We start from the raw sequence: 27,789 nt of genomic DNA, 5'->3' as shown, positions 1-27,789 counted from the left end.
TGTGAACCTTTGAGTTCTTCCCATTTTGGGGGGGGGGGCTATTACAAATAACACCACCATGAGCATTTTTGTATGTCTCTTGGTGTAAAGGTTCAGCTGTAGTGGATAATTCCAAACAGATTCCTGAATTGGTTGTCCTAATGTACAATCTTACCAGCCATGTGAGGGTTCCTACCCTACCTTTTCATCTTGATTTTTGATACTTGTTAATAAGGCTGGGTGCTCAGAGGAAGCATCACCTCTGTCCTAGTGCAGGTTTAATTTATTCCACCCACGGTGATTCAGCTGTCTTCTTGGACTTCATTGTGACCTACTCCCTCGCTGCAAGTGTTAGCTCTCTAGCTGGAACAGTTTTCTAGAGTATGCTGTAAACTGAGACAATTTAATAACCTCTGGCAGGGCCCCAGTGTGACGATCTCATGTGTGAGTAACCACTTTAAAATCGTCTTTGTATTGTTGTTGATTCATTGGTCTGAAAAGAACAATGCCACAGTAAGCCCTTCAGAAGGTAGAAGCACATTAAGCCCGGATGTTGTGCTGTGGTCACAGCAAAAATGAATGCTGAGGTCTTCCTGATTTGTTGTATGGTTATCACAGTGTTTGGATGGAAGTTCTAAGGATGCCAGAACTTCTGCAATGCACCACTCTAGAAGGTAGGGTTAATTGAACTGACAACAGGTGCCTAAAACTTCTGACGCATTTCTTTTAAGTAGGTCAAACCCTTTTATGAACGTTTCTTATAAATCTTATTTCAGAAATTCTTATAGACTATACCTGCTTTTTACTTCCTTAAGAGAAAAGCTGTGAGAGATGGTCACTTACCTTAGGTAATCCTAGGTGCCAGGGACAATTCCAGAAGTACATTTGCAAAATGAAATGGATCTATTACTTTAACTTGTCTCTGAAAAGTTCAGTGAGAGTGTGGAGATGGTGTGGAGAATAAAAGAGAATGACTTTTTTATGAGTAATAGGTATGTATCCGTAATTTTTCATCTTGCCGATGTGAAGAGAAACTGAACAAGCAAGTTAAACTTGTAGCCTTCAAAGAGAACCCCTCCTCCCTGCCTCCCGTACCTTAAGTGGTAAAGAAGAAAAGACAGTGCAATCCCTAATAAACAGAAGATTAACAGAGGCTTAATCTCCATGGTATTTCTAGCACCTGAAGTTTCTTAGATCACAGAATCCATTCTCAACCTCTTGGTTGTCTCTCTCTTTTTTTTTTTTTCTAATTACATGAATGGTCAATTCTAATTCACCAATTTCTAATAGAGGATCAATATTCTTAATTACCTTTCTTCAGCACATGGAGTCATATGAAGGATGGTGCTGTCATCATCAAGTGTCTGGTGATGGAAAACAACAACGACAAACAACAACAAACCCAGTAACCTAAAAGTGAGGCTTTCATGCTCAAATCTACTGATACTGTCTTCTTACCATTAGCTTTCAGTGGCATCAGTTGACTTAATTGATTTCTATAATACGTTCAGCACAACCCTGGCAATTATTTCAAGAAACGGTAGAAATCCCCTAGTACATGGGAAAAAAGAAGGAAAGTGAGAGTAGGGTTAAGCAAGGAGGGGGAACCTGGAGTAACTTGCACATTTCACAGACGTTAAGTCAATACACGTGTAACTGGCAGGTTTAAAGAGTGGAACTTCTCACTGTGCAAGAAGCAAGCAGGGGCTTCCCTGGTGGCGCAGTGGTTGAGAGTTCGCCTGCTGATGGAGGAGAGACGGGTTCGTGCCCCGGTCCGGGAAGATCCCACATTGCCGTGGAGCGCCTGGGCCCGTGAGCCATGGCCGCTGAGCCTGCGCTTCCGGAGCCTGTGCTCCGCAACGGGAGAGGCCACAACAGTGAGAGGCCCGCATACCGCATTAAAAAAAAAAAAAAAAAAGAAGCAAGCAGTTTTCTGCTCTCCCTCAGCCTCTTCACAGCTTGGAGAACCTCTGAGGGGGAAGGTGGAGACCTCTCCTCAACGGTCTTCCTGCCTCCACCTCTGGCTGCTCTAGTCGGGGGGGAAAAGAGGAAAAAATAAAAAGATAGAAAAAATCTTATTTGACTGGAATGGTTTGAGCTACAGCTTATTTACATCTGAATAATAAAGTTCATTTGAAATTTGTTTTGCTCTTAGTGAATATTTAAAGCTGCCTACTTTTTTTTTTCATGAGATGTTACTATGGATTCTTTGGAGAACCTGCCCCCCACTCTCACCCAAATCATTGAGAATTTCTCACTTGCCATTTTCTTGACTCAGGGGACTCTTCCATCTCTCTGCTTATAATGCCCCCTTCAGCAAGATCTTGCTGGGCAGAAGGGGGCTGGACAAAAGTAGTAAGGATCATATTATGACATTTTCCCAGGAGTCTGAATCTGAAGAGTCAGTGGCATATATTTTAATTTTCAACCATTATATTGCACCCTTAAATTAGATGACAAATAATTAAAGTACACAATTAGGGTTTTTTGTTGTTTTTGTCAGTGCAGCTTTCTTTTTAGGTTGTTAAAGAAAAGCTCTGTGAAATTAATATATACATCCTTGAAACTTTGATTTACTCTGTTCTCATTTTTCAGATGAGGAAACAAAAATCTAAGTTTACACAGTTATTTAGTAGCAGAATAAAAAGTCGAGAACTAGGGTTTCCTGCATCTTAGGATACTATTCTTTCAAATATACCATTGTGACTTTAGAGTGGATAACTAATAAAATTGTTGTTTTATGAGTGAGGCCAGTGTTTTTTTTGCCTGGCATATCTTAAAATGTTGAAGCAGACGGTTATGAAATAGACAAAAGTTGTTCTGACTCAATTCTCAAACGATCTTTCTGAGATAAGCTTATCCAACTGAAATGAAGGCAAAGGAGAATTGAGACCACAACGATTATGACACTTAAAAAAAAAGCTTCTCTAAGGAAACTAAAAAGCCCTGTGACAGTTTAAATAGTGAGCAAATTGTGTGTGTGTGTTTATGACACATATTGTTATTATGATATATGGTTTTCCTGAGGGATAAGGGTGGAGGCCAAACAACCACATAATTAATTTCAGTCTTAAATTTCCCAAAGCTATTTAAAAGCCATACACGAGTATTGCTCTAATCATCACTTGTTAATTATTATTTTCATAGGCCAAATATGGATTGATAGAAATAATTTTAGGCTAATCCCCTTCTCTTATTTTTCACCTTAATATTTCTCTCTATGAAGTGTTTTTAATACTGAATCACTGAATATATTTGATAGTCTTGGTAAACCTGTAATTTGGGATTATGTTATGGCTTACTCTGGAAAAACGGCGTTCAGACAATAGCTGCAGTTGGATTATGAAATACTCTACTTATGCTGAGTAGAGTGGAAATGATTTTTCTTCTGAATGTTTTGCAATAGTCATGTTAAACAAGTTTTTGGAGTCATTATTACTTGATCCTTCCTAGCCTCTAGCTTACTCTAAATTAAAAATGTAATTGGAATTACTGTTCTTTTTCACTCTTCCTTTTGCTATAATTAATACCTCTCTCTCTATGTATGTATATATATACAGAGAGAGAGAATATGTATACACATACACACATATACATATATGTACATGCACATGTATACACGCACATACACACATAAGGTATATTTTATAGAATTTTATTTATAGTTCTCTTTCTCCAAAGTATTTTATGTATAATATATTTGGATCTGTAAGCAATTTTTTTTTTATCAGAGATATTGACCTATGATTTTTTTTTTTACAAGTTCAATAGATTTTAGTACTCTGTTTTATTCTTTTTCTTTTTTTTTTTTTAACATCTTTACTGGGGTATAATTGCTTTACAACGGTGTGTTAGTTTCTGCTTTATAACAAAGCAAATCAGTTATACATATACATATGTTCCCATAGCTCTTCCCTCTTGCGTCTCCCTCCCTCCCACCCTCCCTATCCCACCCCTCCAGGCGGTCACAAAGCACTGAGCTGATATCCCTGTGCCAAGCGGCTGCTTCCCACTAGCTATCTACCTTACGTTTGGTAGTGTATATATGTCCATGCCTCTCTCTCGCTTTGCTGTGTGGATGAAGTACCATCATCAGACACATAGGCCCACCATGAGAGAATAAGTGAGCAGACATTTTATGTTATGCCAGAGGGTAAAACTAAGACCAATAGCTAGAAATTATTGAAAGCAGATTTCAGCGCAATAGTGATCACTGCTTTCTCCCAATTAAACACACAAAGGGCTTCTTGGTAGGGAAGCGAGGTCTCTATCATCAGAAGGATTTAAATAAGAGACTGGATTTATTTGTTTTAAGGGACTTTTTTTTTTTTTTGGAGGTAATGGATATGTTTATTACCTTGATTGTGGTGATGCTTTCAAGGGTGTATGCATAGGTCCAAACTCATCAAATAGTATACATTAAATATGTGACTTTTGTTTTTTGTATATCAATTATACCTCAATAAAGTTGTTAAAAAAGATTGAATAGGAAGGGTGCATTCCAGAGGTGAACAATGTCCTAGAGACAGGAGAATCAGAAGCTGCTCCTGGGTACCTAGAGTGGTCCTATTAGACAGAGTGAAGGGTACAATAGGCAAGTGCTGTGGGAGAAGGTTCTTCTGGGTCACCTTGACAGCAAGCTTAACTTCTGCCTAACTGGATGTGCAATACTGTGAAAGTGCTATTTGGAAGAGTTTAATGATTGCCCATGTACAACCTAAATCTTTGGTCTATAGTTACTATTTTATGATTCACCCAGCCTCTTGTATGCTATAGATTGCTCTGAGCAACTGGAAATCTGGCTTCTTCTCAGATAATAAATTATATTGAAATTTCTGATAAATGAGGGCTCATAAAGATCTATCACAATGGCTTTTCTGACCACTACTTTGGTTGAGATTTGGTGTGAATACCACAAATACTTTGCTTGCTTTTGGCAAAATGGCTCTAGAAATTCAATAACCATAATAGGTCATTAGTTTTATTTTGACAAATAATATTTTGGCTTAGATAAGACAAAAAAAAGAAAATTCTCCTACCTTCATTTTTTTTTAAAACATCTTTATTGGAGTATAATTGCTTTACAATGGTGTGCTAGTTTCTTCTTTATAACAAAGTGAATCAATTATACATATACATATATCCCCACATCTCTTCCCTCTTGTGTCTCCCTCCCTCCCACCCTCCCTATCCTACCCCTCTAGGTGGTCACAAAGCAGCCGAGCTGATCTCTCTGTGCTGCGCGGCTGCTTCCCACTTGGTAGTGTATATATGTCCTAGGGGTAAGACGGGAATAAAGACACAGACCTACTAGAGAATGGACTTGAGGATATGGGGAGGGGGAAGGGTAAGCTGTGACAAAGTGAGAGAGTGGCATGGACATAAGATTCTCCTTTAGTTCTGAATTCAAGTCACACATCCCTATTCAAAAGTGAAAGTATATAACTTTAAAGGATTTGCTTATAATACGTCTGCTCAACTAATAAGAGCTAATTGGGCAGAGATCAGGTCCGACCAGAAATTACTGCCAAAATATGCAAATAAAAATTCTATGACTTGGGTGTGGGCACCAGAGATCAAGTTTTACTTCTGAATATGCATAACTGACTTGAACTAGTTCGATTCCCTCAGAGCACCCGGGCCTTAGGGCTTGGGGTTGTGAAAGTCAGTGTGCGAAAGAGCTGGAGCCTTGCTCTATGAAATGAGGGGCTGCTGCCACTTGCTCAGGAAAGATGAAAGCAAAAGGAAACTTGCTGCGTTTTTCACAAGACTCATGTCTACTGGAAAGTGATTAATAAAAGGTTTGTTGAATTCTGAAGCGCTTTTTATCTTGTTTCCAATTCAGACTTATATCTTCACTTGCTTTCAAACGAGATATTAGGCAGTTATGATGTTCTGTTCTGTAATGGAGCCCAACTTCTGCTTCTAGAAATATATCTCAGAAGTGATCATGTCAACCAAAATACAAAAATACAATACAATGGAGAGATATTCAGTTTGAAAAAAAACTTTTTTTTTTGTATGGTAAGTGGCATAAAGTGACTTTCATATAGTAAGTAACGTTCAAAGAGACACTGGTAAGTGACATTCTTTCCTGTTTGCAGAAGCGGGACCTATTCTAGAATAGTAGATGAGAAGGGAGTTCCAGGATCTATTTCAGTTTAAGGTTGAAAGGCAAGTTTAAGGCTTCAGTTGCAAGACTGGTTTGGGTTTGTAGCTTCTCAGAGGATTTGTTATGGTACCTTTATCTGTCTTTCTTGACTAAGTAGAGTTTTTATTACTTTGCATGATGTGCTGCGAATACAGCTGCAGAAGTGATACTATTTTATATTGTGCGACAAATACAATAAAACTTGTCATAACAGAGCCATATTGCCCCCCTTGGATCCACCTATAATTGCTATGGAAAGACAGAGGTATCAGAGGATGTGTGGGAAAATCATTAAGCTTTGCTTCTGAGTCTCTTCTCGCAAAAGAGGATGTCGATGACACGAGAAAGGGAACACAGCAGGATCTTCTGGTCCTTACCCAGCCTGACCAGGGTGGTGGAGAATCCCTGTTGTGAGTCGTACACTGGCAGATTTTACTATGCAGGTTGGTTGTGTATCTCACCACATGCGACAACCTTAGGGACGGCCGAGTGTCTGTTTATGGTTCACTTGGTGATGCACTAACACTAAAACAAAGGGAGAGCTGGGTACTGATGTGGGTTGCTTCACAATCTGTAACCCAATATTAGACAAGGTCTTTCTAATCTGAGCACAGGTTACCTCAGGTTGCTTTGTGGCATTTGGCACATTAGTTTTAAACAGGATGGTACACCCACCTTGTTCTTGCCAAAGAGATGACCTGTTCAAACTAACACACCAACAAACAAACAATCAAAAATCTAGTTTCCAGATACAATTGAAAGCAATTAGGACGGACGATATACACAGCTCACCCCCCGCAAAAGACTGTGGTGATTCTTGGAAAATTCACCTCATGTTATCGAATGAATTTATCTGTATTTTCAAAGACATTTAATACTTGAAAATTTTCAGAATGTGTTGAAAAATTTTACTAAATGTTGATTAAATTTAAAAAAATATATGAATGCAGTTCCTTAACTGGTGTAAGCTTAGGTGACAGACTCCTTGAAGACAAGGACTACAGCCTATTCCACATGATTGTTAGGTGGTCTAAAAATGCAGGCTGACTTGAATCAAAGGAGTCTGTCGTGTGCTTGCCTTTCATGTGTGGGTAAGCGGAGCAGTGCGCACATGACATATTTGTGTAAGGTCAGATGAATAGAGAAGGACTGACTCTGCCTCACGGTCTTTCTTCCCTCCTGTAAGGCAACCTTCAGGTTTTACATTAGATGATACTAGAGTCCCATGATAATGTCATACTTGAAATTTAGGCTTTGGAACTGCCGGATAGGTGAGAATCACATTTCACAACTCTTCATCCAACATCATTCAATTTGAGATACTTGGACTGAGAGTACTGTTTATAATTACAACACGACAACAATCATCAGTCAGACCTGTCCCAAGGCTACCTGGGACCCATAAGCACCATATCTTGCACTGTGCCCAAAACACTGTGTTCAGTTCTGCTAATCTATCAGGGCAGAAAGGCCATTAGGAACCTCAGCTTTGACTTGAGGGATTAACTATTATTTTGAAGCTACAAGGTAGCTGACAAGACATGAGATTTGTGACACAAATATTCTTTATCCACGTTCTAAGATAGAGCCAAACCAAGATCATGGTTTCCCTCAGTGATAACACCCACTCAGCTCCCAGTTCCTGTAGGAAATCATGGCGTTTAGCCAACCTAGAGAACAGAATGTGGTTTATTGGAAACTCGGATTGGTTTCTCATTATTAACAGTGAGTCACTCAACTGAGAAACTATTGCTGTAAAGGAGGAATTCAGGAACACAAGAGGCAAGGCAACATGGGGAAAACGCATGGGAGAATAAAGCAAACATTTCACTACATGCTTTTCAACTTATGCCTTTAAGTTTGATATAACTTAAGGGTATAGATTGAAGTGGGCAGGCGAACAGACCCAAACACTGGCATCACCTGGGAGTTCATTAGAAATGCACGATCTTATGCCCAGAGACCTACTAAATCAGATTCTGTGTTTTTTTTCCAGTTTGTTTCTTTTTGCGGTACGCGGGCCTGTCGCTGTTGCGGCCTCCTCCCGTTGCGGAGCACAGTCTCCGGACGCGCAGGCTCAGCGGCCCTGGCTCACGGGCCCTGCCGCTCCGCGGCATGTGGGATCTTCCCAGACCGGGGTACGAACCCGTGTCCCCTGCATCGGCAGGCGGACTCTCAACCACTGCACCACCAGGGAAGCCCAGTTTCTGTGCTTTTAACAAGAGCCCCTGGGGATTTGCATACTAAAATTTGAGAAATAATGCTTTATAGTGATCACTTTGCTTTTCCTCCTCCTTCTTGGATTCATCTGGGCATGTACTTAGAGAAGACTCCATGGTCTGAACACGGATTGCTTTGTGTAATCTCTGCAATGACTCATTTAATGTAGTGCTCTTTCTTTTTCTACCAGCAGTGTGCTTCCAGGCCACCAATGCTTGCTGTCCTAGGAAATGATTATACATTATAACTAACTTTGTGGAATGTACATTCATCTATACAGACTGCAGCTGGGAACTTGTCTTAAGCAAAATTACACGATATACACCAACAGTATGTGTGCGATTGTGGAAGCTGACAAGCTACTAACACTTATCAAAGAAAACCTGCGAAAAATACTCCGTTTTACCACTAGGTGGAAATGGAGTAATTTTGAGTGTATTTTTCAGGGCTATCAACTACTGCAGGAGTACTTCATAAACTGAAAGGATTCTAAGAAATTAATTAGTCTAATCCTTACCTCCTTAATTCCATAGATGAGAAAACTGAGGTTTAGAGATATTAAAGAAAATTGCATCTGTCTTATAACTAGTAGCCTACTAGAGCCACTGGGGGAAGAGTCGCTAGTAATTCAGGATTCTTCAACCATTTTCATCTACAAGAATAATGTATTATTATCCTCCAGCATGAAGGAACACATGATGTGACACCTATACTGTCACTGTGCTGACACTAAAACTAATGACCAGCACAGTTCCTTCTGTGTGTAAGGACAGGCTAGGATAAAACTGTTGTCCCTTGTTCCTTGTATTGTAATGTAATTAATCTCAATCAAGTGATAATTCTCCTCCCTTTTTCCAATGAAGAGATACTCAACCATCCCATCGACTGAAAAAAATGCACAACCTAAAAACTGAGAATTATGTTTTATTCAGTGGACTTTCTGAGGACTTAAGCCTGGGATACGGCCTCTCAGATAGCTCTGAGGGACTGCTCCAAAGAGGTAAGGGAAGAGCCAGGATATAGAAGACTTTGTGCTGGTAAAACAAACAAACAAACAAACAAAACCATGTAGTTGAATATCAAAATATTACTGCTAAACACAAAAAAACAGACATCTCGAGTTAATGATTTTAGTGCTTTTCTTTGTAGGGGAAGATGCAAGTGTCTGGGCTCATTGAAATTATTCTTTTGCTATGCACCTTAACTACTTAGGGCCAAGATGCTGTTTTCCCTCCATCCTGAATCCCTTCAGAGCACACATCGGGGGCGGCTTTATGGCCACAGCAACATCCTCTGTTTACTGAAATAGCAGGCGATATTTTTTGTCCACAGTCCCGTAAAGTCATACAAGACTTTAATCAGATTTGTTTTCACAACAGATTTGGTTTTTGCACTTATACTGGGTTCAGGTTAAGTAGTCTAGAACAGGACTTTAATTAGCAGGTTAAGAAAGTATTCAATGTTTTCCAGAGCTTGTAATCCATTACTAGTATTCTTTTTTTTTTTTTTTTTTTTTTTTTGCGGTACGCGGGCCTCTCACTGTTGTGGCCTCTCCCGTTGCAGAGCACAGGCTCTGCGGCCATGGCTCACGGGCCCAGCCGCTCCGCGGCACGTGGGATCTTCCCGGACCGGGGCACGAACCCGTGTCCCCTGCATCGGCAGGCGGACTCTCAACCACTGCGCCACCAGGGAAGCCCCATTACTAGTATTAAGAAAGGAAGGGAATCTGAATTTTGGGCTTGAGGTCCCTTAGAAATAATGGACTTCAATCTCTCTCTGTATTTGTAATAGGGATGAGAGCCATCAGACAACAAGGGATTAAGTGTGTTGCCCACAGTAGCAGAGCAATCACAATGCCCTTCAAACACGTAGGAACTGCTTTTCCAGGAGGAGGGGCAGCGGGCCGCGCTAAGTGTCTGGAAGCCAGCACTTGATTTGCTGAACAAATGACACGCTCAGCTGCCCTCAGAATGTGAATGTTTGCCGAGCAGTAGAGCCTCAGGTGTGTGACCTACCGGCCCTTAGTGGCACAACTGCATGGCCTGAGTCGCTCAGTATTAAAATGGTACCACAAGGAAAACTGGGATGACCCTAAAATTAGGGCAGGAACTAGAAAGGGCTACAGTGCAGGGGAGTAAATGTCCTGAGTCACGCTGGGAGATGACAAACCAAGCTGAGATTTCAGTTTGTTAAGGAAGGTACAAGAGCTAGTGTCTTGGAATAGTTCAGGGGACTGTAGCCTCTACTCTTAATCCCTTGAGGAGAGTGAGCCAGGTGTGGACCTATTACACAAGGTCTAGAGTGAGAAGCATCTGGACAGGCATTCTGGTTCTGCCACTCTGCAAACTTTCCCTGCCATATCTCTCTTTCAGAAAGTTGGGATAATATTCTTCAGCAAAAATCTAGCGGAGATCAGTTAATGGATATAAAGGAGCCAGGAAGTACAGCATCCAGCAAGGAGGCACTCAGTAAATGGACCTTATCCTCACCAAGTTGGCTACCCTCTCTGTGTGGCAACTTCCTCATCTCATCCCAGCTCACTCCCACAGAAACCCAGGAGCACCAAGTAAGATACTGCGACAAGCACGCTTTGAAAAGTATGACGTTCTACATACAAACACGGGGTATTATTATGATTAAAGGTGAAGAGGAGAAGCGCTGGAATCTAAAGACTTGGGAGCCTGAGGGGAAACTGAAAATATAAATAATAAAACATACTTGAATGAGAACATTTAATAGCAGTGGCAGTCACTTAAGCTGATACCTGCTACAGAGTCTGAGTTTGGAAAACCAACTTCTTTGGACATCTCCACCCACCCAGCACTTTCTGATAAAATGGTCTAACTCAACTCAGGTATACACCCATCCTGAGGCCCCATTTGGTCCGGGAGTGGCCTGAGGGTGGGGAGAACGGGTTGTCTCAGGAGGGTGTGGGATGAGGGTTTGCCCCCTGTCTGCGAGCAGTGACTAGTGAGGCAAAGAAGTTTATCAATCGATCAATCAAACTACCGATCAATCAATTCCTGCCGTTGGAGCGGAGCGAAGGCTAATCGATTCTTTGGGGGTGTTTTGAACGAAGAGGGACGGCAGCTTGACGTGGGATAGGTGGGCCGGGTCCGCCGGTAGCCCCTCTGGCTTCCTGGGCGTAAGGAGGCGCGGGAACGTGCAGGGGCTGGCGTCCGGTGTGGTGTGGGGCGCGCCGGGCGAGTCCCTGCTTGCAGGAGGCGCTGGAGGAGTCCTCGCGGCCGGGGCAGGTGGAGCGGGTTTGCCTGTCTGGACCCCCGGAGCGAGGCCCGGAGGCGGGGAGCGGGGGGCGGGCGGGCGAGGCGCTCCTCTCATTGGCCGCCGGGCGCCGCCCTGCGCGCGCTCCGCCTTTATAAAGCAGCCGCGGTGGCCTGGCGTCCGCACGCCAGGTTCCCGGCGCCCGACCCTCCTTCGCTTTCTCTGCACGCTCGCCCGCCCGCGCCCACCATGGCCACCATTCAGCAGCTGGTAGGAAGATGGTGCTTAGTAGAGAGCAAAGGCTTTGACGAATACATGAAGGAAGTAGGTGAGGTTCCCCAGCATGCGGCGCTGCAACGTGGCACGTGTATGTCTATCTGTCCCTAGGTCCCCTTCGGCGTGCTGGGCTCAGAGGCTGGGCATGCTTGGCTGCCTATCGCCGACCCCGTTATCCTCTTCCACCTCCGTCACGGGCGAGCGGCGGGGAGAGCGTGGGCCTCTCGGTCTGCCCCGCTCTCTGCTGCTTTCCCCTGGGCGCCACCGCACTTGCTCCCTGCCTTTAGCGCGCTCACCCCCCCCTCCCACCCCCAACTTCACTTCTTTCGACCCCTCCAGGCAGCCCTCTTAACTTTACCTATTTTTTTTCCTCCACTACTCGTCCTCCCTAATCCCGACCCCGTCCTCCCACTCGCGCTCACTCCGTCGTGGCCGCACCCACTCTCCTTGCCCACCCTGCCGCATCTTTGTTCCTAGATGGCGCGCGGGGTCCCCTCCCTCTTCTCCACGGGGACGCGGTTTCTAGCAGAAACCCTCTAGAGGGTCTGAACCGGGCTACTGTTTCAGCTTACATTCCGCTCTCGGCTGCATCTCCCTTACTCGCAGGTCCCCCACCCGCCCTCTCCGGGTGCGCCGGGCCCTTTGGGTTGGCACGGCTCCCCGGGGAGCTTCGGGGCATCCTCGCCTCCGCGCCCCAGAGCGGCGCTCAGAGGCGTGACACTGGCGGCGCTGTCCTGTTGGCGGGTGGCCTGTGGGAGGAGCGCAGTGAGGTTGACTGTGCCCGGGGATGGGGAGGCAGTGCGCCGCGGCCCTGGCCTCTGCATCTAGAGGGTGGAGGGCAGAGAGGCTTTGTTGGGAAACTGCGATCAGAAACTGCCGGTCCCTCCTGCGGCTGCTTTCCTATCACATCCAAGATGGCTGTGGCTTTGCAGAAGGCACTTGACTTATTAAAAGCCTTCCAAGGAAGGATGAGTCTCTGTAGGAAGATTCAAGTTGTCACTCAAAATAGTGCTGAATTTTCTCCTGTCTTTTTCCTGAGCCGGTGACAACGATTGCATGCTGGTTGAGACACTGGGTAGATTGGCAAACAAAGATGAACCTTTGTCACAGGCCCCTAGGAAGTGGGATGGTGAAGCATGGCAAAGATCCTATCTGAGACAACTGCTGGGACTGGGGGATGCTTTAGAAGCCGCCCTCCCACAAATGTTAACGTGACTGCTTTCTGGTGCACAAGTCGCTACAAAGACATAGGCCCTGAGGTACTTCAGAAACACACCTTCACTAACCTTTATGCAAGACAGTGGCTGCTTAAGGCTGGTTCTGTGGTGACTCTTGAGTGTCTTTACGAGCCTGTGAGTAAAGCCACCTAACGTACTCAAATCAAAGAAACACATTTGTGTTTGTTCACATGTGTGAGGACCGGAGAAGGCTGTTTCTCTGCCCATTGAAAGTGATTGTGTTTATCAGATGGCTGGTTTCCAGAGTGCTGGAGTCACGAAGTTTGTCAAGGCTCAATTCATTAGAGAGCAATCAAGGTGTAGGAAAAGCAGAGCCTTTTATTTGTCCAAAGTGAGAATAACTAATGACTAACAAAACAAGGCACCAGCCTTGAGCTGGCAAAAGAGAAGTCTTCACGGGGACGTTTCAAGCCTGGCTGAGTGTTCATCATCAAGTCAGTTACTCTGTTTAGGTTGTAATCTCCTCATTTGTGAAACCGAGATTTCGCCTAGAACTAAGTCTCCTACTAAATGTTAACATTAAGGGGAAATACACAGATTATAAATTAAATATATCAAACCAGTAATTGAGTTACACAGCTCTGAAATAGTTACTGTTTGAGGGTAAGATTTTTCCTGTTTGCTAGCCTTATGATTGTGGTTAACTCTTAAAACTTTGTGTAATTGGCGTGTCTCAGGATCAATGTGGATTTTGTATAGTCTGCGAATCAAATATTTATCAGGGGCCTTTTATGTGCCAGACTGTGGGCTGGAGTCATAGAATACAATGGTTGGCAGAATTGAGGAAACTGTAGAAGTTCGGATATCTTCCCTAGCTTTCTGAAAGCCAGCAGAGCATGGTGGCTGAGCTATTTGGAGGCCCACGGCCTGCCTGCATTGTTGTTCGCAGCCCCCTCCCTCCCTAGCTGAATGAGCTTGAGTAAATTACTTCAGTGCCTCACCTCCTCACCTGTAAAACGGAGACAGTGTACCCACCTTCCACAAGGTTGTCATAAGGCTGCCATGAATAATATATGCCAAGTATGAACACATGGTGAGCACTGGATATGTGTTCACGGTGGTTATTGATAAGTGAATAGGTGAAAATGTGCACAGCACAGTGATTATAATTGAATTGCTGCTTTTATTATGTAAACTGTAACTTTGGTCCTCCCGTTGTTTAACATGATATAACATTCTACAGGAGTGGGGCTAGCTCTGCGAAAAATGGGTGCAGTAGCTAAACCGGACTGTATCATCACTTCCGACGGCAAAAACCTCATCATAAAAACTGAGACCGCTTTGAAAACAACACAGTTTTCCTGCATCCTGGGAGAGAAATTTGAAGAGACTACAGCTGATGGCAGAAAAACTCAGGTCAGTCCTAACTTATAATATCACAGAAGTTTCTAGAGTGATAGATTCTATTAATAACAGTCTTACTGCTTCCAGGCAAGGACTTAATGAAAAAGTCACAAGTTGTTTTATGAATTGAGTTGTGACAAATTAGTGAAAGTACCAGCTTCACAACATAGTCTATTTTGTAAAAATAGTTGAAGGGACACGAGAAAGAGTGCGTATCTCTTATGTGCATCTAGATTGTAATACAGCGTAAACTGTGTTACGAGTGAAATCAGTATGGGCTAATGAAGTAGACTCGGAAGGGAAAAGATGAAAAAATGTTGGTTAAGGAGGTTATGAGTCACAGAAACTCTCTTTTATTGTGCTTTGGAAGATTAAAAAGTATACTTTATTTTGGCAGACTGTCTGCAACTTTACAGATGGTGCATTGGTTCAATGTCAGGAATGGGATGGAAAGGAAAGCATAATAACAAGAAAAGTGGAAGACGGAAAATTAGTGGTGGTAGGTGTCTGACATCTTCTATCTTATTGGGCTTCTTGTTTGAACTCGTAGTTCACATAGGTGTTCTGTATCACTGATCATGAGCAGGAGAACTAGGTTTGGAAAGGAAAAAACTGCAAAGTAACAAGGTAAATACAAAACACTAATAACTAAGAAAGCCCTTTGTAGAGATAGAGAAGTGAGATGATGTACTAGAGGATGTAGCAGGAGCTGGGTTTAGTCCATGCTCTGCTGCTACATTTACAGTTCAGGCACACTTCAGAGATATTGCAGGTTGGATTCCAGACCACAGCAATAAACTGAGTATCACAATAAAGTGAGTCATGTGAATTTTTTGGTTTCCCAGTGCATATAAGTTATGTTTATACTATTATGTTAAGTGTGCAATAGCCTTATGTCTGAAAAAACAATATACATACCTCAATTAAAAAAGTACTTTAGGGCTTCCCTGGTGGCGCAGTGGTTGAGAGCCCGCCTGCCGATGCAGGGGACACGGGTTCGTGCCCCGGTCCGGGAGGATCCCACATGCCGCGGAGCGGCTGGGCCGTGAGCCATGGCCGCTGAGCCTACGTGTCCGGAGCCTGTGCTCCGGAACGGGAGAGGCCACAACAGTGAGAGGCCCGCGTACTGCAAAAAACAAAAAAACAAACAAGAAAACTTTATTGCTAATAACTGCCCCCAAATTACAATAGTAATACCAAAGATCACTAATCACTGATCACCAAAACCAATATAATAATAATGAAAAAGTTTGAAATATTGTGAGAATTACTAACATGTGACACAGAGACAGGAAGTGAGCAAATGATGTTGGAAAAATGGCGCCAATAGACTTGCTCAATGCAGGGTTGCCACAAACCTTCAATTTGTAAAAAAATGTCTATATATTCTTAGGCATACGTTTTTCTGCTTCTTTAATATGAGGAATAGTGTTTGCTGAGACTGAATGAATAGTTTAGGTATTGCAAATCAGTATTTAGTTTTCAGTTAAGCATATGCTGGTCATAAGCAAAATAACAGGTTCTAGCTTTTCAAACCCAGGAATCCTAAAGTGCATTTTCTTCGTCTATGAAGTAGATTACAACGTTTTGTAGGATCGTGGTCCTAGCATTTAACTATCACCAATTGCTCTGTGATGTAAGACTAACCTGACTCTTCTAATATCACTCTTTCTCCTAGGTATGTGTCGTGAACAATGTCACCTGTACTCGGGTCTATGAAAAAGTAGAGTAAAACTTTCATCATCGTTTTGGATAGGAAGCTGAGAGGATGAACAAGCTCAGTTCAATGAGCAAATCTCCATACTGCTTTTTTTTTTCATTACTGTGTTCAGTTATCTTTATCACAAACATTTTACTTTAACTATTTCAAAGTGTTGGTTTAATTAGGATCATCTCTTTGGTTAGTAAATAAATCTGTTTGTGCTATACCAGTTTTGCATGTTTTTTTAAGCTTTATAGGAATTTAGTGATGAGTTTTAACATTTATGAATGGAATAAATTCTGGGGTAGCCTTGAGGTTACCATATTGAGATTATATTTTAGTAATTTATATGTAGAGCTGCTTCTGTGGCAAATAAACTACCAATCATTAATCTTGCCCTATGCTATTTGAACTTTGTATCAACTCAAGAATCTTCAATTTGTGGCAGAGACTGTTCTCGTTGAAAAATAGCTACATAAATAAACTTTATAATTTAAATATTAGAATAAAGGTTAAATCACCATCATTGACTAATAATCATACTTTTAATAGTGTGCTTATAACTATTACTCAGGAATTCTGAGCCAGAAATTCATTTGAATAAACTTTCTGAGGACCTACCATGTGCCAGGCAGTCTTCCAGAGGTTAAGGTATATCTGAACACAAGGACAAGTCATTGCACTCACTGTGACAAGAAACACTCAGCTTTGAAAGCACATAGTGTGCTCATTAACAAAAGCCGTAAAAGTAATTGAGCTCTGAATGAAATACTTGTGTGCATATATAAAGAATAGCTAGAATTCTAGTGACTCCTGTCCTATTTCTTAAGCCAAATAACAAATATCTGCAATTCACATTTGGAGAAATTCCTATAGGCACTGGGCTAAAACTATGTACATGATCCTCAGAGCAATACTTAGGGGAGCTAGTAACATTATCTATGTGCTGCAAATAAGAAAATAGGTTTTTGACTACCTAACTTGTTCAAGGACATAGGAAGCAGGAGAGTTGGAGTGGGAACTTACAACTCATGGAGTCCACTCATGACTGGTCAATCATTCTACAGCACTGCCTCTTCTCAGTGGTATAAAGATCCTGAGTTTAAAGTACCTAAATGTAATAACTGAGACTTTTCTGAAACTACTCTCTACGCACTAAAATATTAGCTGGCAAGAATCTTTAATTACTGAAAGCTAGCAGTCAATGAAAGAGTTGGACTCACTGATACCCTAGCTCTGTGTTGTCCAATATATAGCTGTAGCCCCAGGTGGCTGATGAGCACTGGGTAAGTAAAATACACATAAGATTTAAAGAACTTTATACCAAAAAAAAAAAAAAAAAAAAAAAGGAAAACACCTCTGATGTTTTTTATATTGATTACCTGTTGAAATCATATTTTTAGATACAGTTGGTTACCTAAATATTGTATATTAATCAAATTAATTTTACCTGTTTCTTGTCTTTTTTAATGTGGCTAGGGAATATTTAAAAATTACATGTGCTAAAAAAAATTACATGTGCTGGCCTTTTTTTGGGGGGGTGTCCATATTTTTAGTTGGACAGTGCTGTTCTAGACTTCCTTTTCTATTTGAATTTCATCTTGTTTATTTTCGTCTCCATACTAGAGTTCCTCTTTCATCCCCCTTTTCCACTTCTAATAATAGTGTACATTTATATGACTCCCTGAACCGAACACTGGGCCAAGTACTTTTAAGAGTTTTATAATTCTCAGAACCACCCTAAATGATGTGTATTAACAAATGTTTTCTGCATTACTTAGATGAGGAAACTTAAGTCTCAGGGTCTAGGTAATGATACCAAGCCGTACAGCTAGTACGAGTCAGAACAGATTGGAGCACAAGTTCATCTGACTAAAACCTGTGCAACCAGCACCATGTTCTAATGTCTGTATTGCTTCAGTTTATGGACAGTGGAGTATTACTAGAGGAAGGGTAGGCCCATGTTTCTTCCATGGCGGGAGTTGTTGACATTTTGGGTGAGAGAACTTTTCTTCATTGTGCTGAGCTGTGGCAAGTCAGTGTCCTAAGATCATTGCCACAAAATGCCCATGGCACCCATCAGTCTACCCCAAACACCCTATACATTTCCAGATGTCTTCTAAGCATATGGTAGCATACCTAGTTGAGAACCACTGGGTAGAACAAGAACAAATGTAGCTCAGCTTCATCTTATCTAGTGTCAATCAAGCCCTTCTTTCTGCTAAGCAATCCTTTAACATCAGTTCACCCCTTGTCAAAAGGTATAAACTAGTGCCTTCATTGAATATTTTTATTTTCTCTTAACTGGTAGTATGTTGGAATGTGTTCTGTTTAGTTCTACAACACACTGCATGTGTTGGGAGTTTCACTCCCTGAGTTTCACCCAGGTCTATCAGATCTCCTGTTTTCTTCTCTATGCTTCAACACTTTATTGCCAATAACTTATTGGACATTTCCCTATAGATGTCACGTTTAATTTCAAACTGGTTTAATCTCTCTAAAATTTAGTGTGATGATTTAAGTGTTTGGGCTTTGGAAGCAGACAATACTGGAATCCAATTCTGGCTCTCTACCCTTTTAAGAATTGTGTGACTTAGGGCAGGGTTACTTAACTCCTCTGAACTCTAGTTATACCCTTTGTAAAAGACACAGACCTACTAGAGAACGGACTTGAGGATATGGGGAGGGGGAAGGGTGAGCTGTGACAAAGCGAGAGAGAGGCATGGACATATATACACTACCAAACCTAAGGTTGATAGCTAGTGGGAAGCAGCCGCGTAGCACAGGGAGATCAGCTCGGTGCTTTGTGACCGCCTGGAGGGGTGGGATAGGGAGGGTGGGAGGGAGGGAGACGCAAGAGGGAAGAGGTATGGGAACATATGTATATGTATAACTGATTCACTTTGTTATAAAGCAGAAACTAACCATTGTAAAGCAATTATACCCCGATAAAGATGTTAAAAAAAAAGATACAACATTGCCTGACTTGTAGCACTTCACATAGGGCCCAGCACATAGTAAAGGCTTAATATCTCTCCAGTACTGCCCAACAGAACTTTCTGCAGTGATGGAAATGCAGTGTATCATCTGCACTATTCAACACATCGGCACTAACCCCGTCTAGGTGGGTATGGAAGCACTTTAAATACGGCGAGTGCAACTGAGGAATTGAATTTTAAATTTTATTTAATTTTCATTAATTAAAATGTAAATTTAAATACCCACATATGGTCAGTAACCGCTGATTTGGACAGCACAGGATGGTAACCTCATGTTTTCCAAAATCAGGTTTCTTATTTTGATTCCAAACCTACTCCTCTTGTGGTATTTGTTCATCTCAATCCATGGGAATGTTATTTTTCTAGTTCTCTAGCTAAATGCTTTGGAGTCATCTTTAATTCCTTTCTTTCTTTCCCATGCTATAGCTAATCCACTAGCAAATGATTTCAGCTTTACTTTCAGAAAGTATCTAGAATTCAAGTACTTCTTACCTCTTCCACAGATACCACCGTGATTCAGACTCCGCTGTTCTCTCTCCCTTGATCTCCCTGTTTGCATTTTTATTCTTCCAGAGCTATCATTTTAAAATACACGTTTAAATATGTCACTCCTCTGGTGAGAATCCTCCACTGGCTTCTCATTTCATTCAGAGTAGAAGCCAAAATATTTGCAGAGGTCTTATGTGATCTTGCCGCTTCTCCTGGTTGTTTTCTCCTTTCACTCTCTTAGCAAATATTCCCTTCCAGTAGACCATTGTTGACACAGCTATGCTCCTGCCTCAGGGCCTTTGCACCTATTGTTGCTGCTGCCTGGAACAATCTACCTCCTGAAATCTGATGCCCAGGCTTTCTCTGCTTTCTCACTTCCTTAAAGGAAGTCTCTTCTCAAATGTCACCCTAGCAGTGAGTCATCCCCAGAGTGTATATTTGCTACCACCCCTCCCGCATACTCTGTATTCCCCTATGCTGCCCTTGCCCTTATCACTAGTCCTGACTAACTATATGTTTACTTGGTTTTTCGGTTAAAAAAAATTTTTTTTTTGTGGTTATTATCTGTCTCTCTCCCTGGAAAGTAAGCTCCATGAAGAAGGGGCTTTGTTTTTATCGTGTTCTCTATCACTCACCTAGGAAACAACCTAGCACATAGAAGATGCTCAATAAATATCTGTTAAATGAATAAATTCATTAATAAATTAATGGCTCTTCTGTGGCTATTTAACATATTTTTGATTTTGCTTCAATTTATGTTTGCTTTATGATTTTGCTTCAATTTATGTTATTTTTTAAACCATATTTCTTACCTTTGTACAAATCATTCAACTTAATTAGGTCATTTACTTACCCCAGAGGTAGTGTACTTGATGACTGTAGAATATGAATGTTTGAAATAGGAAGTAAGGAACTCGGTCTAGTTTCTGAACTGGCATGCTGTGACACTCTGCCTCACCAAGAACTAGGCTGCCCGATTGTGAGCAACATTTAAAACTTATTTTACTTCAGCTGAGTATTCTGCCAACAGGCAATGTCTGTCAAACAGAACTTGACCTGAGTTGTTTGTGGAGCGTGGTCCAGATTAGATACAATTTACCACAAGTCAAATGGTTTAACATAAGTCAAGTTCTCACCAAAGAAAAATGTACAGGCAAGAGATGACTTAACTTTCAGATTATGTCCTTGAGTGCTGCGAGGGCATTGACTGTTCTCTTCAAGCAGAATGAGTTCCTAAGGATGCAGGGTTATTGGCGCACCACACCTGTGAGGTCTTTCTAGGCAACATGTGGCTTTGCTCTATGCTAGTACAATTATGTTTCATTTATTGCTAATTTAGCGGTTTCTTGAGTCTTAATCTCGTCAACTGTTTTCTCAAAATTCTGGTATTTGAAATTATGCTAGGACCATAAAATGATGGAGGACCATGTTTTAGTTTTGCTAGCTCAGTTGAGGCTCTTACTCAATTCTTGCTGCTTATTAACTAATGATTATTAATGTTGTACTTAAAATTCACTTTTTTCTATTTTTTAAAAAGTGGGGTATAATTGCTTACAGAGAAGTGAATCAGCTATATGTATACATATATTCCTTCTTTTTTGGATTTCCTTCCCATTTAGGTCACTACAGAGCACTGAGTAGAGTTCCCTGTGCTATACAACAGGTTCTCATTAGTTATCTATTTTAGGCATGGTAGTTTATATATGTCAATCCCAATCTCCCACTTCATCCCACCCCCTCCTCTCTACCCTTGGTGTTTATACGTTTGTTCTCTACATCTGTGTCTCTATTAAAATGGTACAGATGAACCTATTAGCAAAGTAAAATTCACTTTTTAGTTTATGAGAGTAATTATAGATTTCCCCTGGGTTCCCTGTACTCACTGTTCTTCTTTTTTCTTGTTTCCCTCTTAGAATTCACTGCTGTTTGGTGGGTCACATGTGATGTGGGTTAGTAGGAAGAACTGATGAAGATGGTGAAGTGGTTTAAAAAGCTGAGTGACACGTGTTTTGAAATATTGTGAAAGGCAGGGTGGGATGACACATCATTGGTCCCACAGAAACTGGAAAATAACTTGTCTTATGACATCTGGTCTGTCAGGCTCTTGTCACCAGATTATACATGGACATTTACTTAGGAACAAGTCCATCTCCTCACAGGCTCCTCCTCCCACACCGCACGCTTTGAAAATGTATGAAAAGGAAATAATAATACTTTTCACAGAGCACTTTTTAAAAGTGCTTGTGACGCATGATATGAAGAACGAGATAGAGCAGGGCCAGGGTCCTTTTCATGGAACTGACATCCTGGTGAGAAAAGATAGAATACACACAGTTAAACCAAGTGGTATAGAGTGATAAATGCGCAAGAAAAAAGTGAAACCAAGTAGTATGAGAAAGAGTGAGTAGGGTTGAAGACTCTTTATATGGGATGGCCAGGAAGGCTTCTCAGGGGAAGTATTGTTTGAACCCAAACCTGAATCAGGAGCAGAAGGTAGGCAAGTAACGTCTGGTGGCATAGTCTTTCAGGCAGAGGAGGGCAACTGCAAAAACCCTTTGTGGAGCGGACAGGGGGCAGAGTGACAGAAGCTGATGGACAGAGAAGCAATGAGGGACAAGATGCAGTCTGATATATGAGTAGGAAGCAGAGCCTGTGGGACCTGGTACTTCTAGTTAGGGATTTGGGTTTGTCTGAAGGTCAAGGGAAACCATGGAGGGTCTCAAGTAGGAAATGCCAGAGCCCTTTAAAAAATACCCTAGTTTCACTCTCGGTAATGGAAAACTTGATATTTGGAAATTCTTCTTACTAAAAACTGAAAATACTGGAAAAAAAAATATATATATATATATATATATATATATATATATATTTAAATTTACTTAAAGTGACAAAGAGCTAATAAAATACTGAGAAATTACTTGGCGTAGATCTGGGAATCCAGAGATACAAGTTCAGTTAATAGGGCTGGTTTTGCCCTGAAGTATTTATTTGTGGATCCAGAAGAAGTGGCTGAGAGGCTGAGCTGTACTTTTGGCAACAAAGAGAACAATTGACCTTTGTCTGATGGTAGACAGGCTGATTTCATCTTCCATTGTCTTAGAAAAATAGTTTCTAGTGGTTGAAAATTTTGTTACAAGGATGTTCATCAAAGTGCTATTTATATCGGCAGAAAATTGGAAGGCACATAACTTTCTAGAAATGGAGGGCTGATTAAATAATCATGATGTGTCCATACAATAAAACACTAACAGGCATTTAAAAAAGTAAAAAGACTAACAAGAGCTTGGAAGAAACCTCATAATATGCTCTAAGGTGAAAAAAATCCTGACTATAAAATATTATGTAGGGGAGTTTAGGATTGACATATACATACTACTATTTTTATAATAGACAACCAACACAGACTTACTGTATAGCACAGGGAACTCTGCTCAATATTCTGTAATAACCTAAACAGGAAAGAGTTTGAAAAAGAATAGATATATGTATATGTATAACTGAATCACTTTGCTGTACACCTGAAACTAACACAACATTGTTAATCAACTATAGTCTAATATAAAATAAAACATTTTAAAATTATGTACACATCCCATTTGTGTAACATTACCTGCATACATGTAGGAAAATATACAAAAATGTTAACAGTGGTTATCTCTTGGGATTGGGGTGATGTTTAATTTCTTATTTACTTGCTTATATATCTGTAATAAGAAAAATGCAAAAACCTAATGCAAATTGCTCTGTATTTTTAATGATAAATAAATAGTATATTAGAAGATACTGCAGAAAAATACAAATAAGAAAATAAATAGTCCTGGAAGACTCACTTCCGTAGAAAATCAATACTAGTATTTGGTTATGAGGCATTGAAATAATTCTTTATAAATTTATGTGCATATAGACCCCAAACATTTTATACATGGGATCATAAAACACAGTATTCTGTTGGCTTACTTGTTTTTTTTTTTAACTCAAACAAATATAGATTCACATTTTTTAAACCTCACAGTATTTAACTTTACTTCAACTCAATTTTTTATTTTATCAATTTTCTATTGATAAATGTTTAAGTTTTTGAAAGTTTCAGTTATGAACAATGGTTCAATGAACATTCATATACATTAAAGTAATAAAATCATTAAAGAACATTTACAATAGCATTTACCCTTTAGATAGGTCCCCACAGCATTTACTCAGCCTTCCTTAAAACACAGGCCAAGTAGTTGCCAGGCTGCAAACAAAGCTAACCTCACAAAGTGGTAGAGTGCTGTAGCACGTGATTAAGGAAACTTCTACCCTATAAAATATTTTGCCCCCAAGATGCAATTTAACTGTTTTAGCAAGGAGCACATCTTTTCCTTTATACAATTAAAGATCTAGAGCGAGGGAAATGTTGGTTCTAAAGTCATCCTTTTTGAAAAGTTAAAGTTATTTATGATGGGCGGTTTTGCTCTTTCTCATTTGCTGGGCTTTACACAAGGCCATGATGTTCACTTGGGCATAATTCCAAGGGCCTCCATTCTCATTCTCATCTGAGTGGATGGCTCTAGGTTGTGTGAAAATTATGGGGCATGCCACCAAGACCCTAGTATTCAGTTTAGTTTGTTTTTTGCTTGGTTATTTTGTTGGTTTATTGAATTCTCCAACCAGACCATTACTAAAAGAAATACATGAGAAAAAAAAAATCCCAGGAATATGTTTCAGGGTTTCAGAACAGTAGCAGTGAAAATAGTGTTTACACAGAAGTTCAGAAAAGTTACATATAAGAGAATAAAGACTTTTTTCAAAATTTAGATAGAGTTGGTTTGAAAAAGGTTTTCAGCAAATCACATAACCAAATATAGAAATGAAGGTTGCTAACTCAGGCTATTGCGCTAACCACTAACTCAGCTTCCTCTCTTAGCTGCAGAGGGCAGAAGCACAGGAAGAAAAAAATGCCACTCTTTCTGGAACAAGCAGACTTTTGGAAAATGGCTAGTTCTGGAGCTTGACCTATACGACGCATCCTCCTAAAAGGTGTGTACCACACCCAGAAACCTTGGAGAAATCATCATAACACAGATGAGATAATCTCAAAACCTTCTGATTTCATGTTGACGTGATTAATGATGAGTTCTGATGAGAACTTAAATTCTTTACTCTGGAAATAGGTGGTAATTCTAGGATCCCAGAAAGTTTAAATCTGTCAATTCTGTTTGTTTGGGCAGTCGATGGGAAAATGGTGTTGTTTCAAGTCCACGTATCACAGGCACAAATACACATATTAAAATAAGAAATAAGGCACCAGATTAGAATGAGGTAACACAATGTTAATGAAGGCAGTTATGTCCAGGAGGTAATTTTATTAAAGTGTCATCAGAGTATTTGCCAAGTAGAGAATCACATCTTCTCTATCATGTCTCTTATTTCACTATACACAGATTTGTATACCTGCAGTCATTCTTTTTGGACCTAAGAGAAATATTTTCTTTGTACCAAGAACAAATTCACATACAAGTCAGTTCTTCTTTATTGTATTAGCTTTGCTTAATTAGCAGATGAGGTCTTTGAGTCCCATTCCAATGTTAGCATGTCTGAATGGACTAATTGTTTGACTGATTCATTCATTCAATTCAGCAAATGTACATTGAGCCCCTACAATGTGCCAGGCATTGTGCTAAGAGCTGGACATACAAAATTGAATAAAGGTGAAAAGTCCCTGACTTCATGAAGTTTAGAGTCTGGAGGGAGAGATAGATAATAAACAGAACACTAAGGTAATAATTATAGATTGACAAAATTGCTGTGAAAGACTAAACAGGGTGCTTGATGGAGAATAACAGCATGAACCAATAACGTGACTCTGGGGAGGAGAAATTTAAGTCAAAACCCGAAGGAAGAAAAGGATCCAGGCGGGAAAGGAATGGAAAGAGTATTTCTAGCAGAAGGAATAGCGAGTGCAAGTGGCACGAGGTAAAGTCATAGCAAAATGTAGACACTCATATCCCAGTCCCTTGGGCCAGATATATCTCTGAATTTGATTTGCATTTTAGAAAGTCAATATAGTGTGTATATGATATCCATATATTTACCCATGTATTATATGTCTCCCATAGACACCTGGGGACAGTACCCTGTATCAAACACATTAATATATCTGCAGTGGAACATTTAAATATTAACACAAAATGGGATAAATAAAGACTATATATTTTTTTGACATGGCCTTCTGTCGGTTTGCTTCAGGCTTTGCTGCCAAATGAGTTCAGGTCCAATTAGGTTTTGCCACCAACTAAATTATGAAAATAATCATTTTTCAGAGCCTTTTGGATTTGGATTTGTGGATTAGAGATTATAGATCTGTAATTTCCCCCACTTTCCCCAATTATTATGACTAACATTCAGTAATTCATTTATTCAACACTTTCTTTTTTGAAGGATTTTCTGTATATCAGGTAGTGTTTTGAATGTCTAGAAATGTATTCAACATGACAATATTTATGTATTTTAAAATAGAAAGCCTACTTTCTTAAATATAGCGAAATAAGTTTGAATGTTAATTTTATACCAATATAGTAAAATATTACTAACAACAACTTAAGAGAAACAAGAAACCCCATAAGCCAGCACAAAGCATCTTGGTGTGTAGGCTAACTCAGAGAATCTAGAATAAGTTCTTGTAAGAGGGTAATGAGGGGCTAGAATCTACAACTGGCATCCCTAAAAATCCTTTAATGTGATACTCTTGGAATCCATTCAGAAGTTCCTGATACTCACATTTGCTTTTGATAATTAAGGGAGCAATTTTATCTTTTGGATAATTCTTGCTGCAAATAATGAGTTTCAGTTCTGTTCTTGCATAGTACCAGATACTGAAGTAAGAAATTTGTAGGCATAATTTCACTTAGTCCTAAGAAATAAGATAGATATGAATATTATTTCCTTTTTGCAAATCAAGAAAGAGTTTTAAAAGCAATCTAAAGGGGACACTGGGTCTGCATCAGTAGAGCCAGGCATGCCTGGGGGTTTAGCCCCTGCTGTCCAGGGTAGTAAAGGACCAATGACTGACAGGTGTGGAATAAGAATGCTCAGGCCCCTCGCATCAGGTTAGGACAACTCTGAGATGGAACGGACACTCCAGAGGTGTACAGTGGACCAGGTGGAGCCAGCCTTCTGCAGAACTGACGAGACCACACCCTGCCTTGGTTTCCTCCTCTTCCTGCTTCCCCTTCTTCCTTGCCTTCCAGATCTCTCCCGACTTCCTTTAGCAAGTTGCTTGCTCAAAAAGTCTTGCCTCAGGGTCTGCTTCTGCTTCTGGAGAACTCGGAACAGCCCTGCTGAGCCCTGGGGAATTCCCGACCCATGGAAACCATGAGAGATAATGATTGTTGTTAGTGATTGTTGCTTGAACCACGATTTGGGGCACTTTGATAGGCAGTAATAGGTAGTCAGACCTCTCTGCAATGTTTCAGTACGTGTATGCAGCAAGGAGTTCCTAGCTCTTCCTCAGCAGGATCTGTGGCTCAGTCCATCCCGATCTGACACACATACAACACATTCCAGATATAGGGTTTCTGTTCTCGCTGTAGTGTATCAGCTAACAACACTATCTCAGGGCCCACCGAGTGTCTGATCTGCTGAAACAGCATTGCCTTGGATTAAGGGACCCACTTTATAGTAAATAAGGTGTGACAAAGTGTACATGACATGGGATCCGCTCGTCCTACCATGAAGCACCTCACTTGGAAGATGCTAGCCTGACAGAGCATGGAATAGTCCTTTGAAGGCAAAGCAAAGATGAGGTGTGGAGAAACTGGGGGGACCTTGAAGATGGCGGAAGATAAAGATGTTTAAAAAAAAAAAAAAAAAAAAGATGAGGTGTGGTCCTTCAGGGTGTGTTGTGTACCACAGAGTAACAGCCATTACATACCACTGGGTACCCAATAGGAGGAGTATAGATGTCCCAGAAACAGAGGCAGGAATAGGAGTGGCCCTGCTCATCATCACTTCCAGTCACCTACTTCTTCTTTTTCCTTTGGATCTGCTTCTATAGTTCCTTCTCGCTCCCCCAGCTTTGGTGTACTTCCAGAAGCCACAGTTGTGGCTCTTCACGGGCAGACTGTCCTCTTCGGACTACTGGAGACATTTTCTTTTTTTTTTTTTTTTTTTTTTTTTTTTTTTTTTCGT

General features: G+C 40.8%; 1 protein-coding gene across 1 annotated transcript; it reads left to right on the top strand.

Moving 5' to 3' along the window:
* Window positions 1-11,734: 11,734 nt before the first annotated feature.
* On the top strand, window positions 11,735-16,669 carry FABP5 (fatty acid binding protein 5). Its single transcript, XM_024731468.1, has 4 exons — window positions 11,735-11,900; window positions 14,270-14,442; window positions 14,828-14,929; window positions 16,109-16,669. The coding sequence occupies exons 1-4, from the start codon at window positions 11,822-11,824 to the stop codon at window positions 16,160-16,162; spliced, it is 408 nt and encodes a 135-aa protein (XP_024587236.1). The 5' UTR covers window positions 11,735-11,821; the 3' UTR covers window positions 16,163-16,669.
* Window positions 16,670-27,789: the final 11,120 nt, after the last annotated feature.

The sequence above is a fragment of the Neophocaena asiaeorientalis genome, unplaced genomic scaffold, assembly GCF_003031525.2.
Source record: "Neophocaena asiaeorientalis asiaeorientalis breed wild unplaced genomic scaffold, Neophocaena_asiaeorientalis_V1.1 scaffold371, whole genome shotgun sequence".
Taxonomy (NCBI): Eukaryota; Metazoa; Chordata; class Mammalia; order Artiodactyla; family Phocoenidae; genus Neophocaena; species Neophocaena asiaeorientalis.
Note: the sequence above shows the minus strand (reverse complement) of the source record. Positions and strands in the feature narration are given on the sequence as shown.